The 17,491-nt window shown below is 39.7% G+C and overlaps 1 protein-coding gene across 5 annotated transcripts in view; it reads right to left on the reverse strand.

Annotated features, from left to right (window-relative positions):
* Positions 1 to 1,743: 1,743 nt before the first annotated feature.
* LCLAT1 (lysocardiolipin acyltransferase 1) overlaps positions 1,744 to 17,491 on the reverse strand; it is a 196,531-nt gene continuing 180,783 nt past the window's right edge. For all 5 annotated transcript variants that reach the window (XM_008952516.4, XM_063594638.1, XM_008952517.5 and 2 more), the window contains one exon: positions 1,744 to 5,845. In XM_008952516.4, the coding sequence (XP_008950764.1) occupies positions 5,343 to 5,845 (503 nt within the window). In that variant the 3' untranslated portion in view covers positions 1,744 to 5,342. The remainder of the gene's footprint in view (positions 5,846 to 17,491) is intronic.

The following is a 17,491-nucleotide window of genomic DNA, read 5'->3' on the forward strand; positions in this document are numbered from 1 at the left end:
GGAAACTGATTGGATGTTGCCAGACCTGCCCAGGTCTGATGCAATAGTTGTGTGCAGAACACAAGTAAGAACGGCCCTGAAAAGGAAGACACGGGTGGTAGTGACAGCTTGAGTGTCCAGGAAGGAGGGACACTGCAAGATTCTGAACCTGCAGCATTGGGAGAATGTGAACTGCCTCTGCCAACAGGGAGAGCCATTAGAGCTGTAGTATTTACACTTCAAGAAATTTCCCATAAGGAAATGCTCTCAATACTGATCTGTGTGGAGGCAATGACTGAATAATTCAGATGGACCAATTGTTGATGAGATTGTCCAGACACAGCTATGGAGAACCCTTAGGTTCCCAAATAACCCCTGATGTGGATAGACAAGGCTGCTCAGCCTCTTGATGCCTCTCACTGCACAGGAAATCACAGTCATTTGCTCCAGCCTCCCAGTCCTCCCTCCACTGGGAGGCTGGGAAATTTGATAGTTGTGGTGGACATTTGTGGTAATTTGGCCATCCAGCGTCAGTTCATCCTGTTCTTGATAACAAGTGTTTAATTTTTGTCTTAAAATTCATCCCTCCCCCACCCATGCTGTCCAGGTTACTCAACAGGCTCCGCAAGTAACCCAGGGCTGTAACACACATCATGTATCTGGGCAATTGACTGGTTCAGGAATGGGCACTGAAACCCAATACGGGGTTGCTGTTGCGCCACAGGGACAGCAGTCTCTCTTGTTCTTTCCCACTGGACTTGAACCTGAGAGGATGCAGGGCTGAAGTGGCTGCAGGCACCATGCCACCCGACATGGATCCTGCAAATCAAGCCAAGGACAGCACAAGTTCTCTTTAGTAATTTAGTTTAAAAATATCAGTATGAAAAGTGCACTGTATATGTGTGGATTAGTATCTTATGTCCATCCCAGGACATACTAGCTGGAATTTGAAGCCCTCACTAGAAATCCACCCTCCAGAGAGGGTTGCTTAAGCCTTTTATATAATTTATCAGTGAAATGAATAATGCTGAAGCTAAGTAGGTGGTGAGAAACAAAGCCCTCCTCTTCCTTTTGCTTAAACGGAGGACAGGAGTCCCACAAACCCAATGTCCCAGTCTGTGGGACTGGCGCTCTTGGGGCCGGGTCTGTGCTCTTCTGGTCCTGCATTCCCCTTTCCCAGGGAACAACGTTGTGGACTCCCCTCCACATGAATCTATCACACAAAGTGCTCACTTGAGAAGACAGAGTGGGGCATTGCAGAAGGCCCCATTACAAGAGGCTCCATGATTCTCATGTGTTTGTCTGTTTGCTATGCACATTTTTATACATTTGTCAGATTTTGGTCCAGATTTGCTTTTATAGTTATATACTCCCCAACGTGAGGTCAGGGACCGGAGCACAGAGTCCCACTTATCTTAGGTAAGAGTTGGTCATGCTGATATTTGTATAAGATCCCACATTTGTGGAACAACCAAATTGTTCTTAATAGCAAGGCTGTGCTAAGAGATGGAGGAAAATCAAGTTCTGATGACAATCGTTGAGTCCTTAATTCAATTGTGGTGCCTGGACTTTTTCTATTATGGAGGTAGTACATTGTTTTCTTGATTAGGCCACTTTTCTTGACATCTGTGGAAAAAAGAGACCTAACTGGCCAGGTTTTTCCTTAACACTAGACACTGCAATGCAAGGCATTGTGGGGAAAAAAGTAGCACCTTAACCTGCAGTTACTTGTTATTCCTGCAAAAACAGAACGTAACACACATGTAAACTATTTAATTCACTCCTTTATTCTGGGATGTATATTACAGATAACACAACTCACAAATATACCACCAGACATTGAAAACTAAGGCCATTCTGTGAGTTATTTTTAAAACTTGGTGTTTTGCACATAATGATCTTAAAAAAAAATGAATTACCAAAACCAAGATTCCCTTCTAAAATGAAAATTTAATGTAGGTACAGGATAACTTTAGGGCTATATCTAATCTGAAGCTTATCAGGTAGCAAAACCATTTTCGTTTTCTACAGCATAAATAACAGCTCTAAGGCAACCACTACCTCAGCATGAAGCTCATTTCTCCACGTTAGAATAGTGTTTACCTGCTACAGTGACCAGTGTTTAGAGACCATTTCCCTTTCAGTAGCAAAAAGAGACTTTACCTAAGAAACACACTACATACTACAGAATCCTTGGAACAAGAAACAGAAAGGGAGCTGTAACTAAGGCACTGAAAGCACATTATTTGTATAAAGAAATGTAAACAATTTAACACCAACAGGCTCCCTCCGTTGGAGTCTTTATTGTAAATGCACACAGGGGCATCATAGTCAGGGCTAGAGTTTGAAGTCTGGGTGAAACAAATGTTTCTGCAGAGTTCAGAGTCTTGGCTGCCAATATATTTCTAACATGGTGCTGTTGAATTAACTATTTCAAAGTGATTGAAGTGGAAGCTGGTATTTCCCTTGAATCTGAGTTTTAATAGCATTAACAAACAAGGAAGAATTTTATAGGAGTCCTAAAATTATGGGCTCTTTCTAACATTTATTTGAGTCTTTTATCAAGTTCTTCTAATGAATTTTAGGATTATTTTGGCTTATTTCATCAAGGAAGTTTGGTGTAAGAACTTGTTACCTAATGAGTGCCCCTCCTTGTAAGTTCATATTTCAAGTTACATGGTTCATGTCATAAATAAACCACACTTGCTTTAACATCGTTCAGAATGGTACATTTAACAATTGGACATACAGCACTGTAAACAATTCAAAGTCCATTGAGCTTACCATGAAAGAACTGAAACGTATGTAGGAACTGTGTCCTGCTGCAGACAAGCAGCTGCTCTGGCTCTGGTGCGGTGCGGTGCGGTGCGGTGAGGTGGGCAGGTGTGGAAGGGAGAATCCCTGAGGCCAGTCACAATTATTGAAGCTAAATTAATTTCTTCCTGACACTTTAGCATTAATTCTAAGTAGTTCTAAGTTCTAAACCATTAACTGTATAGTTCTTTAATTTTTTTAAATCAAAGAAGAAAAAGGCTTTCACACAGATGAATGTATAGGAAAACACAAATAATGACAATTTTCAAGAGCCTTATTGTAAAAAAAAAAAAAAAAGGAAAAAGGACAATTATTTTTGGAGTTACTGTCTCTAATTCTTAAAAAGTAAGTACAGTGTCTGTATCTCTAAGTTTTAGTGCTATACAGCACTAAATGTACTTTATGAATTTGGGGTAGGTAAAGTTTGTATTTTATCTTAAACATGTTTTCTATGATGAAAAGGAACAAAATTGTAAAAAATGAGGATTTTCCCTCTAAAGGTTTCAAAGCGTTAGAGGACATGCAATTAAATGTTGTTACACCTTGAACAATGAGCCTCTTGAGTTTGTAGGAAGGGCAGACAGGCTCCATTACCAACAACTTTGGGGTAGAAAGCACAGCTCTCCTCTTTTACCCAGCACAAATGCAATCCTGATTATAAAACTATTTGTGTTTCTAAATACAACCAAAGGAAATCTTAGAGAAACATAAATTAGAAACCTCTTTTATTAAGGGGAAACAACAAAAAAAGGTGCTTTTTTAAAAAAAAAAAAAAAAAAAAAGAGAAAAAACAAGCTGTAAAACCATGAAGTTAAAGAGCTGGGTCTGGAGCAGATGTGCAAAATAACTAGTTAGTTGCTCCCAGCAGGATCAGAAACAGCTTTGGGGGAGCAGAGGAATATGGGTTGGTGTGTTTCAGAAGAGGCACCAGTTAATACTCTTCCAATAAAAATGATGTGTCAACAGTGTTCAGCCTCGACCAGTGCTTTCTCACAGAATCTGCTTGATAAGTTCAGTTCATGATGTGTTTACCTTTCATGGCAATGCATGATGCAATTATTGGGTAGGTCACTGTCAAGCAAAAACAAGATATAATTACAGAGAAGGCATTAATGCCCAAAGAGTACATAAAGCAGTAAGTAGCTTCTGAGGCTGGTTCAATGCAGAAGTAAAACTAACAGGTTTGCTAACAGCTAAAGACTTTTAATTGCCTCATATTTTCTGCAGCTCTGACCAGCATCCTTCTTACATGACAAACAAACAAACAAACAAAAAAAAAAGTGTGCAGCTCCAACAGAGTGAAAATGACAACACTTTTCTTTTGCCTCAGAAGGAGACTGGTGCTTGGTGTGCTGCATTTTCCACTGACTCCAAATGACAAGAATATTTGGGCAAACAATTGGTCAAAAGTGGGTTTAAATATTACTATTGAAAAAGGAAGGCTAAAACTAAAAAGAAAGATCACTTGCTATCATTATTAAGGATTAATTTTTGTGTTTTATTTTGGTTTTAAGGTAAAATTTGTCACGGCTACAAGGGGTTGAGTAATTTAGGATAAACCATTACTGCCCTGTCTGCAAGCCATTTGTTGTTTTAATGGTAGATGTTAGATACCCAAGCACATGTAGAAAAAACAACCTTCCTTTTTTGGTAGGTTGTAAAGAAAGATTTCAAAAGACAGTTTCTGACTGGACTGACAGAATGTTCTGAGTGTTCCTTTAAAAAAGTATGTGACTTCATGTATACCATTTTTAACAGAAAAAGCTACACCTGCCAAAATGTTGTAAGAAAACCAGCACTAAGCATGCAATACTGAGTGTGAGAAAGGAACTTAAAACTGTATTACTTCCTATCTTTTAAAATTCAAACTAAAGTTTCAAAGTGGAGAGCCTGTGGTTGCTCCCTGAGTCCAGGTTTTATCTTCCACGAGAGAAAAGGGCACAGGTGGTCTTCTGACGTCTTGGTCAGCATATGATGTTATGAATAATGAAGGGCTTCCTTTCAAAATGCTTGATCAGTTTCACGACAAAGGGGGTTCCATTTTCTGATATTAAGGATGAGATGGGTTTGGCACAGGAAGAAGGACGCCAAGGGAGGGAGCCTGGGCACCACCTGCCTGAGTACCTGGAGGGACAGGGCTCACCTCAGTGAGGTGACCTGGGCAGTCCAGTAACAGCATGTGATCCGGGCTGTTGTTGACGAGTTCCAGATCTGCCTCTGGTATGGGGAGTCTGTTAGGATTGGGCCTTTAAGAAAAATGTGTGTGTTCCTTGTCGCTAAAAGCCTGATGATTGTTTAATAATATTCTGGCCCAAGTTATTTCACCCCGATCACTCCCTGCTATGTACACAGTATCGACATTACATTCAGAGATTTAAAAAAATTGTAGCAATATTTTTCCCACAAAATTAAGTGCAAAATATCTTTAACAAATAATGATGGCAGTAAGAAATATTCGACATAGTCATGCAAAAATGCATCTGAGCTTAGAAAGGTTTAGAACATTTCCAAAATATGCCCTAGGTTTTCACATGGCAAACCTTATAATCTTACTCATTTTTCTTTGAATTTAAATGTGGCTGTTTGTGTAAAAGTCGGTAACATGCAAGTTCTATGATCTCCAGTCCACCAAATATTCTCTCTTGCAGCACAAAGATTACAATGGTGATTATAAAATACCACTTAACAAGACTGTACAAATATATGAGTAGGCACATTGCAGGGCTGAACAGGGTCCAATACAGTATAGAGAGCAATTTGACCACAAGGACCCTGAGTTCAGACTTGCAAGGTGGAATGACACTCTGTCCGGTAAAATAAAAATTCTTCTCCCCTTGATAGAAGGAACGCAGCCTCTCTTCTTTCTCTTCCCACCGTTTGTGGCACCAGAGTTGAAGGTCCTCCTTGGATGTGGGGAGGGTGTCTATTGGATACCGGTGGACGTGAAAGTGGATTTCCCTGGGAAAGTCTCCTTGGAGGAGGTGCTTCTCTGATTGAGGAATGTTGTGAGGATACGCCACAGTGATATCATGGACAGCATCAAGGTTCTTACCTAGGTTTTGAAAAGATGAAAACATAGATTAAGCAGTGCTCAATTTGGGTGATAATGCTGATTCACACTGCAGGGCAGCACCAGAAACCGAAAAATCAGGACAGTGTGAACCACAATGAACAAACAAGGGTTAGAGATACTGGTGTTCCTGGACACCTGGGTCAATATTTACCAGTCATCTTTAGTTTTATTTCCTGCTTGCTAATTACCACAAAATATTTAGAAAGAAAATAACTTCATTTGCAGAAACAGTAATCTGCCATTCTAAAACTACTAAGCACATTAACTCAAATTTGAGATGGGAATTAAACATTACAGGGCTAGCTCCTTAAACACCAATAGAATTCAGTTTTGATACCTCCTATTAATATAGCCATCTCTCCAAATAAAAGTAGACTTTCTCACCTTTAACCCAATGTTACCACGATAGCTACTGAAAAGAAAAACTTAACTTAAAATCAGACTTAGGTGGTGAGAAACATGTGAAAACTACCATATACTTTTTTATTTTAAAAAACATCAACTTGAGCTACAGGGGCACACACCTGTAGCCCAGGTACTCGGGAGGATGAGGTGAGAGAATCGCTATTGCCCAGGAGTTCGGCCTGGACAATACAGTGAGACTCAGTCTTTAAAAATAAATAGATAAATAAACTTGAACTCCAAGTAAGACCCTGATCCTGTATCCTGTCATCCTGAATTTAACTTAGGGGGTAAAGTGTTTTCACTTATGTGTTTTCAGCAGTCACAGGCCAGATTGCTAGATGCTGGAGATAGACAGTCAAGTAAGACATGGTCCTAAACCTCACTCAAGATGTTCTCAACATAACTGGAGAGGCAGGCATGCATAAAGGCCTAAATAGACCTTATGGGAACACATAAGGTGTTAGTAAAGGAGAGGAATGAGGTGGGGTAGTGGCAGAGCAAATGTTCCGGCAGAAAAGCACAGTGGGGATGGGAACACTAAAAGTGGGCAGGAGCCATGTGGTCCAAGCCCCCATGTTATTCTTCAGAATTTAAACTTAATTCTGTAGGTGGCAGAGAAGGATTTTACATGGTGGAGAACTACTTAAGGATTTCAGACAGAAGGAACCCATATGTTTCATTTTAGCAAAGATTACTCTCTGGGGGCAGTGACCAGAATGGTTTGGAGAGGACCAGGGGCAAAAGAGGTAGAATAGTTTGATGGCTATTACAATACAGCAGGCAAGAAATGGAGAGGAGGTAGGGGCCAAAAAAGACACGTCCAAAAAAGTTACAAGGAAGAACTGGTGTGATACTGTACAGTGGTCAACTGGATGTGGGAGAATGGGGAGGAGGAGCAGGGAGGAGTGAATCCAGGTTTGTTTTTGGCTCAGGGTACCCAGTAGATGGTGGGGCCATAGAGATTAGAAATGTAGGTGGAGTGTTGGACCTGTAAGGGACCTTGGGGATCACTTAATCCAATTCTTTATAAGAGGCCGAGAAGTTTGGAATTTTGCCCAAGGGCACACGGCTTGTTGGTGCGGAGTCTCTGAATGTTACTTTCTCCTGAACCATGTTACCTTCAGTGAGCAACTTTTGATGAGGACTTTGATTACTTACAGAACCATATGATGCAGACAAAACTAATCTGTGCTGATAGAAATCAGAACAGTCATTGCCTGTGAGGGTGGGAAAGGATGAGAAGGGAGCATAAGGAAATTTTCTGGGTGACACATTCTAGATTCAGGTGTGAATCTAGATTCAGGTGTGAATCTAGAATATGATGCTTACATATGTCAGAAAAATCAGATTGCACATTTAAGACATGCACATTTCACTCTTTACATTTTACCTCAATAGCAGTAATAAAGATAGGAAGCAATTCCCCCACCTTATCCCACATTTACCCTTTCCACTGAACAGGTTAGGTTGTATTCACTTTTTAAAAAATGATTATTCAAGTTTTCTGCAAATGTTTGTCAGTCTCCATTACTCTGTGATTTACTTTAGGGTAAGAACCAGGCTTCAATTTGGTTTCATAACTGAATTATAAAATAATCAGCACTTAATGAGAGCTGCTTTATAAATGAAAATGCCTACATCAACAGGCTTAGATTCAAAGTTGAAATGACAGCCCTTCAGGAGTGCTGTATATTGTTCGTAGGGGGTAGAGGAAGTGCAAATGAAAGGCTCACTGAAGAAAGCTTCAGTGGAGCTGTATTTGAAGACAGACTAGGCCAGACCTGCTTGGCTCCAAAGAAGAGAACTGGGGGCTGGGTGCGGTGGCTCACACCTGTAATCCCAGCACTTTAGGAGGCCGAGGCGGGTGGATCACCTGAGGTCAGGAGTTCGAGACCAGCCTGACCAACATGGTGAAACCCCATCTCTACTAAAAATACAAAAATTAGCTGGGTGTGGTGGCGCATGCTTGTAATCTCAGCTACTGGGGAGGCTGAGGCAGGAGAATTGCTTGAACCCGGGAGGCAGAGGTTGCAGTGAGCTGAGATCGTGCCAATGCACTCCAGCCTGGGCAACAAGAGTGAAACTCCGTCTCAATAAAAAACTGGGCCAGTAGTCAGAAGCCCATGGGAAAAGCTTTGTAACTGAGCTATCAAAGAGGTGATCTATATACCATTTGAGAAAGGGCTGGCGCTGACCACTTGCCTTGTATGCTATAGTGGGAATTTACGTGCTGAAAGGTGGGTTGTCCGATCAAGTATCCAAAAAAGACCCTATTCCATCACTGATAGACTGAGTATGATACATTCCTTAAGATGTTAATATGTCTTACCTGTTAACTCACTTGCATTAAAAAAAAAAACAGCAATCTTTCATCTCTATTACTTCATGAGAGATGAAGCTTTTCCTTGACTAGACAGTACAAGCTAGTTTAATATTTTAGAGCACTCTCTATCTGCAGACCTCAGAGGCCATTCATTTCTGCCCGCCAACCACAACCATAATCCTTGTTTTAGTTGCCTTTCCTCAGTGCCACTCACCCTTTTCTTTCTCTCACATGGAGGTAAATAAGATGTCTTTACCTCCTGTAACTTGTCATGCCAATTAGCCAGATTCAGGACTATGTTCACATTTCATTTACTTTCAAAACTCCTCTGCAATCAATACTTCTGCTTCTAACATCTGCGTAAATACTTCTCTCCTCAATCAGGATTACAGGTCTTCATCAATATCACCTTTCACAACAGCCTTGACCGATCTCCTTTCCCCATGTAGCTCCTTCTACCTCTCTACTCAGTCATTCTACATGAGTGTCACAGTCAATCTTAAAATCTTAGGAACAGCTCATTCACATGGCCCAGCCTTTCTCATACAGGTGGTTCCTAATGCTTACGGATAAAATACAGTCATGTGTTTTTACAAATTGGTATCAAAATGGTGAGAAGAATGCCCTTTTCTTTCTTCCTTCTTGACGATCTATAGTAAAGGTGTGTGTGTACCACGTGTGTCTGTGGGATTATAATGTTCAGTACAGAAATGGCAAGTTTTGAGATGGCAAGTTTGATGGCACCACTGAGAAATTTTCCTTGATGAAAGATTCTAGATTCATGGCAGCACCGAGTGTGGAGGGCTGTGGACACAGACTGCCTGGGATCCTGGCTCTGCCTCTTGCTGAGTTACTCAATATCTCTGGGGCTTACTTAGTTCCTATATCTATAAATTACCTAAGAAGGTTGTTGTGAGGCTTAAATAGCAAATTCTCAATAAAGGCTGTTTACTAGGCTGTACCCTTTTTCTCTAACTTTACCTCCTGGAGTCCACTGATACCAACATAGTAGTCAGGGTAAATCACATTTCAATACTATCGCCATACCACTGTCAACAGCACTATTCACCTAGGTGCTGAGAATGCCAATTAGAGGCCTCTTAATTTAACTTTCCTACTCAACACAAATATTCTAACGAATATTGCACAAAATTGCCAAAAATACTTCCTCTGCCTCAAATATTCAGCCTTTTTTCCTGAAGTATTTTATCTCAAATCCTTTCAATGTCTAGTTCAAATGCCAAGGGTTCTAAGAAGAAGCCTGTTCAAGTACCAAGGCCCAAAGTGGCCTTGCCCCCTGTGAATGCTTAAAGCACATACACTGGTAACCTCATTTGGGTACCTGGTTGCCATCCTGTGCCCTTACTAGATGCTCAGGTACATTAAGGGCAAGGACCATGTCTTTGCTGTTTTAGACTTAGTACCTAGCACAATGCCCTCCACTAAAAAGGCTCTAGAAATGAGTAGCTGACCAATATTTGTATAGTCTGCTATCTTCTCATCTAAAAATATAGAAGATAATTATAATGCTCTCTCCATTGAGTTAACAATTTGGTGAACTAATGTACAGTGAGCTCTTTGGACAGTACTTGGCACATAGTTAAGTTCTTGGATGTTAGCATCTACTACAATTTCTATGACTTGTTCCATGGTATTTTTTTTTTTTTTCAACTTGGGTTCTATGAAGTCTTGGTTCTGAAAGAATTATAACAATCTTGTGAAGGGGGAAAGGGTTCACTTTACAAAAAGGTAATATTCCAAAAGTTTTTTAAAAATTGCTTGTTTAAAATCTAGAACTTTAGAATGATATTATAATTTAATTAAAATGTCATTTATATTATAAGCAAGTAAAGAGTAACACTGTAATGTTAGAAACTAAAAAAGACAAAGTGATGAAGGGAACTAGGTGTGGAGAGAAGAAAGACAGCTTACACCTTGACACTCATTTCCCTGAGCAGTGCTGGCAGCCTAGGGTTTCCTTAAGCATCATAGAGACTCGAAAATGTGTTAACTCCAAAAGCAAGAGAGGAGGAAATGGAGAATGGCTTTTATACAAGGAGAGAGAGTTGACTATCTTGATACTTTTATTTTATATATATATATATTTGTGTATATATATAGAGAGACAGGGGTCTTGCTATGTCACTCAGACTGGTCTTGAACTCAAGTGATCCTCCCACTTCATTCTCCCAAAGTCCTTGGATTAAAGATGTGAGCCACCACTTCTGGCCTGTCTTGATAACTTTAAAGCTTTATATTAAGTAAATGTCTCCAAACACAAAAGCCACAAAGCCACATGTAACTCTGTACTTCTTGAGTAGAAGAGCCAAATTCTGTGCAGGTAGAAGAACTGATTTCTTATATTCCTATCAAGACCTTCTGGCACCATGGCCTCTGGCACAGGGAGCCAGTACCAACAAACAACTGAGCTTCTCCGTATAGGGAACAGGTAAAAGAGGTTAGCATGGCCTTGGGGCTTGGTTCATATGAAAGTGACAATAATGAAATGGATAGTCAAAAGTTGAGATGTGCCTCTTTCATTTACCATTTATAACTGGGCTAAAATACTGTAATCTGTAAAGAAAAAAATGTACCTGCAGTTACGAAGGATTTATACTGCCTTTAAATCTTTTGGCATGAAAACAACAGACTTTTAAATAGGCAAATTAAGGTGGCTGTTACCAGTAAAAGCCATTTTTAAAAGATCTCATTGTTTTTCGATGCCTTAAATTATTATTTATTTTTATTTTGAGATGGAGTTTTGCTCTTGTCGCCGGCTCACTGCAACCTCCACTCCTGGGTTCAAGTGATTCTCCTGCCTCAGCTTCCCGAGTAGCGAGGACTACGGACGCACACCACCACGCCCAGCTAATTTTTGTATTTGTATTTTTTTATTTTATTTTTTTTAATTATACTTTAAGTTTTAGGGTACATGTGCACATTGTGCAGGTTAGTTACATATGTATACATGTGCCATGCTGGTGCGCTGCACCCACTAACTCGTCATCTAGCATTAGGTATATCTCCCAATGCTATCCCTCCCCCCTCCCCCCTCCCCACCACAGTCCCCAGAGTGTGATATTCCCCTTCCTGTGTCCATGTGATCTCATTGTTCAACTCCCACCTATGAGTGAGAATATGCAGTGTTTGGTTTTTTGTTCTTGCAATAGTTTGCTGAGAATGATGGTTTCCAGTTTCATCCATGTCCCTACAAAGGACATGAACTCATCATTTTTTATGGCTGCATAGTATTCCATGGTGTATATGTGCCACATTTTCTTAATCCAGTCTATCATTGTTGGACATTTGGGTTGGTTCCAAGTCTTTGCTATTGTGAATAATGCCGCAATAAACATACGTGTGCATGTGTCTTTATAGCAGCATGATTTATAGTCATTTGGGTATATACCCAGTAATGGGATGGCTGGGTCAAATGGTATTTCTAGTTCTAGATCCCTGAGGAATCGCCACACTGACTTCCACAATGGTTGAACTAGTTTACAGTCCCACCAACAGTGTAAAAGTGTTCCTATTTCTCCACATACTCTCCAGCACCTGTTGTTTCCTGACTTTTTAATGATTGCCATTCTAACTGGTGTGAGATGATATCTCATAGTGGTTTTGATTTGCATTTCTCTGATGGCCAGTGATGATGAGCATTTTTTCATGTGTTTTTTGGCTGCATAAATGTCTTCTTTTGAGAAGTGTCTGTTCATGTCCTTCGCCCACTTTTTGATGGGGTTGTTTGTTTTTTTCTTGTAAATTTGTTTGAGTTCATTGTAGATTCTGGATATTAGCCCTTTGTCAGATGAGTGGGTTGCGAAAATATTCTCCCATGTTGTAGGTTGCCTGTTCACTCTGATGGTAGTTTCTTTTGCTGTGCAGAAGCTCTTTAGTTTAATTAGATCCCATTTGTCAATTTTGGCTTTTGTTGCCGTTGCTTTTGGTGTTTTGGACATGAAGTCCTTGCCCACGCCTATGTCCTGAATGGTAATGCCTAGGTTTTCTTCTAGGGTTTTTATGGTTTTAGGTCTAACGTTTAAATCTTTAATCCATCTTGAATTGATTTTTGTATAAGGTGTAAGGAAGGGATCCAGTTTCAGCTTTCTACATATGGCTAGCCAGTTTTCCCAGCACCATTTATTAAATAGGGAATCCTTTCCCCATTGCTTGTTTTTGTCAGGTTTGTCAAAGATCAGATAGTTGTAGGTAAGTGGCGTTATTTCTGAGGGCTCTGTTCTGTTCCATTGATCTATATCTCTGTTTTGGTACCAGTACCATGCTGTTTTGGTTACTGTAGCCTTGTAGTATAGTTTGAAGTCAGGTAGTGTGATGCCTCCAGCTTTGTTCTTTTGGCTTAGGATTGACTTGGCGATGCGGGCTCTTTTTTGGTTCCATATGAACTTTAAAGTAGTTTTTTCCAATTCTGTGAAGAAAGTCATTGGTAGCTTGATGGGGATGGCACTTAATCTGTAAATTACCTTGGGCAGTATGGCCATTTTCACGATATTGATTCTTCCTACCCATGAGCATGGAATGTTCTTCCATTTGTTTGTATCCTCTTTTATTTCCTTGAGCAGTGGTTTGTGAAGAATGCAGAAGCCTCAGGAGCTTAATTTTTGTATTTTTAGTAAAGATGGGGTTTCACCATGTTGGCCAGGCTGGTCTCAAACTCCTGACCTTAGGTGATCGGCCCACCTCGGCCTCCCAAAGTGTTGGGATTACAGGCGTGAGCCACTGCGCATGGCCAGATGGTTTAAATTATAAATCTAGATGCTGTCTATTCTGTCATCTGCCTATATGGGGTTTAGAAAACGGGTTTGTTCTGTTTCAGACACTGTGACTATTGGAAAGTTTCATATTTTCATATTTTATAAAGCCAGCACTGTGTTAGAGCAACCATACTCACTTGGGCCCATGGTTGTTTATACCTTGGAAGAATGAAGCACTTGCTTAATATTTCAAATCTTAATTTTTAGTCTCAGAGTGAGGAAATCTTGAGTACTTTATTCATATTTAAGTAACAGAGGCTTAAAGGCTATAACTGAATTTTACAAATGTAATATCCAGCATGAAGTGTCTCTGAGCACATCAAGCTGAGCCCATGACTATTATAAGAGTCCCAGCTCACTGAGAATGGGAGGGAGACCAAATCCTTACACATCTGTACGTTTAAAACAAAAGAATGGAAAGAGGCTTTTGTAGTCTCTACATGCATAGTACAGTGAAGAAATCCTGGTTTGCTCATGCCTAAGTATCAGATCCAATTATACAGTTCAATGACAGAATAACACAATTTTTTTAACTCAGTGATCTCATAACAACTAAAATTTTTCTTTCTCCATTCCACAATCAAATATATGCAGACTATATAAACATGTAACTTACTTTATTTATTTATTTATTTTGAGATGGAATCTCGCTCTGTCCCCTAGGCTGGAGTGCAGTGGCGTGATCTCGGCTCACTGCAACCTCCGCCTCCCGGGTTCAAGCAATTCTCCTGCCTCAGCCTCCCAAGTAGCTGGGACTACAGGCACACACCACTATGCCCAGCTAATTTTTGTGTTTTTAGTAGAGATGGGTTTTACCATGTTGGCCAGGATGGTCTTGATCTCTTGACCTCGTGATCCACCCGCCTCGGCCTCCCAAAGTGCTGAGATTACAGGCGTGAGCCACTGTGCCCGGCGACATGTAACTTATTTATTTATTTTTTTTGTTGTTCATAACAGCTTTAATCATTTTAGACAAAACTTGTAAACAATCCAAATGTTTACCAATATTGTCCTATGTTTCTTTTTTTTTTTTTTATACTTTTAAGTTTTAGGGTACATGTGCACATTGTGCAGGTTAGTTACATATGTATGCATGTGCCATGCTGGTGCGCTGCACCCACTAACTCGTCATCTAGCATTAGGTATATCTCCCGATGCTATCCCTCCCCCCTCCCACCACCCCACAACAGTCCCCAGAGTGTGATATTCCCCTTCCTGTGTCCATGTGATCTCATTGTTCAGTTCCCACCTATGAGTGAGAATATGCGGTGTTTGGTTTTTTGTTCTTGCGATAGTTTACTGAGAATGATGATTTCCAATTTCATCCATGTCCCTACAAAGGACATGAACTCATCATTTTTTATGGCTGCATAGTATTCCATGGTGACATGTAACTTATTTAAGATTACATTTTAACACCTGCTTTAAAAAAATTAAAATAAAAATCTATTTTCTATTTTCCAGATCTAAATTCATGAATCTAACTGCATGGATTAGAGTTTTGAGTTAAGTAGCTTGTCATCTAAGACGCATTTGAGTTGAAAGGAAATGCTGAGGCTGCTGATTTTGTACATTGTTTTTCAAATTAAAAAGAAAAATTACTCCAAGAAGATAAAACTTGGATTTAGTAACTCAGCAATCATTCACTGTGCCACGTTGACATGGATATGTAACAGTACATAGCTAGTAATAAAGCATGACAGATTGGCACTAGTCAGTACATTCTGAAGAACAGTCTTGAATGGATTGATTCAGATATATTTAGACTAAAAATACCAATAAATAATATACCTTTCAGCTTCAAAATAGAAGGGTATGCATGAAGCACTTAAAACCAACTGGTATTAAGGCTCAAACAGTACCATTTTCTTTGAGTATTAAAATACTATTTTTCCTACTAGGAACATTATTAATTTCCCCTTCTACATAAGTTGAATACTTAAGGAACAAAAGGTGCAGTCAGGCAGCTCTCAGTCCTGCCTTTTACCAGCTCTACGACTTTGGCATGCTCACTATAAGCCTTGGCCGTAAATGGACACAACAGTCCCTACCCTCGTAGGGTTTTGTGAAGAGCAAATGGGATATGGACTTGACGGTGCTTAGAGAAGTGTTGGGCACATACTCTTCACAGGTTGTTCTTGTTGTATCATCATTATTCTTCCTCTAGGTGGGATAATCACCATTACCACTTGATGTGAATTTAGATTTAGGTTGCTATCCTTTACCTTCCTTCTTTCTCCTTGTCCTTTGAGAGAGATGAAGTCTGTTATAGGGCATGATGTGGTTTATTCTCAACATGCAGTCCACTCCTCTCCCATAGCATAGAGGGAGAAGCAACTGTTTAGAGGACTGACTCTGGCTCTGAGCCCTATTATGTCTGGCATATATTCCTCTCCATCCCTACTAACTCACTCCTTAGACATTTTAAGCGAAGCGTAGACATTAAGTTGTCCCATGGCATTCAGAATTGGAAGTTGATGATCTGTGCTCTAGGATCACTGGCCACCTGTCCCATCTTTTGTTGTTGTTGTTTTTTATTAAGTCAAGGATAGTACTCAATCTTTTTCTAAATAAGAACCATTTTGAGCTTGAAAGTTAACCTTCAGCTGGAAAGTTAAAACTAAAAATGGTATACTTGTGAACAGTCTTGCTTATTCAATTTCAATTTGATTCTTTACAGATATTTTTAGAGACACCTATTTTCACATTTCTATCCTAAATCTGTTGCACTGTTTGTGTTTTGTATAAATGGTGAATCTTTTCAGTGCTGTTTATCTCTCCCAATGAATACTGGTTCTCTGGATCTTCAAAACAAGTTTAATTTTCCAGATAGAATAAAAATATGTCAACATGTTCCAAAATTTGACTTTAATACATTAATAGATCACTGAAAATCTGAATAACAGTATGCACTTGCTGAGGCTGGAGTTAAAAAAGCAATGTGAAATTTAAATCACAGCTCTTGGAACTCTCATATATAAAAAAATGAATAGCCCCAAGTGCCTAGCTATTAACAGTACTTATCTACTATGTCTATATTTTACTGATAATTTCTACAATTTAAAACCGTGGAAAGTCAAGGCTGAGTACATGTTAATTTCAAGCCTCTTCAGTGAAAACATCAGAAATTTGCAAGGAATATTTTTCACACAATGCATTAAAAATAAAAGGAAAAGTAACTTGGCTACTATACTGAGCTTCCTAGCAAGTGTGATAAACATTGACCTCTACTGGATCTGGTAACATCTTGATACTTCAAGGGTATCATATAAATTATAATCACACTGGCCCTTCAGCACCCTGAATATTTCCTTTGTGAGAGATGCCAAGTGTGGTGTAGGGCATGCTGTGGTTTATTTTCTAACATTCAGTCTACTCCTCTCCCATAGCACAGAAACATAGCCTTCAGGATACTGACCTGAGCTAAACATGGCAACCCTATATCCGTTACTGGGGACTGGTTCAGGAATAAGTTCACTACTCAATTCAGGACAATGAGATATGAGAGGAGTATGTCTAGGGCTTCTAGAGAAAGTTGTCTTGCTCCCAAGAGAAAGCCCTAAGAAAACCACATACAGAAAGCCACAAGAAAACCACATAACAGCTGACACCATAGAGGTCAGAATGGAGATAGAAGGTACCAGGACCTAGCTCAGATGGCTGGGTGCCAAAATCTAACCTTTAAACATACCCTATTGCTAAAATTGTGGCTGTGTCAATGCATTTCCTTACCTTTCAACCTGGTTTAAATCAGGTTTTTGGCTATAAGTAGTTAAAGTACGCTAACTGATACAGTATCAACTGGTGGGAGTTAATCATCGATTACAACTTACAGGAGAAATTTTGGCATTTTCTGTTTTTGAACAGGCTATTTCTTTTGAGTGTTCTATTTACCATCTACTGTTACCCTAACAGCATGCAAATCTCTGACTGATATATATGTGGACCCTAAGGAAGCATTTCTCCATATCACCTTAAAGATTCATACTTTATTTCAAAGTACATTTTGGCTCATATGAGGTCAAGTCCCTTTTAGGTGACTCAATGCCATTCATCCTAAAAAGCCAATGCTGAGAAATGGACTTCTCTCAAGTGAAGAGTCAGGGTTCATAAAAAACTACAGAT

Source organism: Pan paniscus, chromosome 12 (assembly GCF_029289425.2).
Source record: "Pan paniscus chromosome 12, NHGRI_mPanPan1-v2.0_pri, whole genome shotgun sequence".
In the NCBI taxonomy this organism is placed as follows: domain Eukaryota; kingdom Metazoa; phylum Chordata; class Mammalia; order Primates; family Hominidae; genus Pan; species Pan paniscus.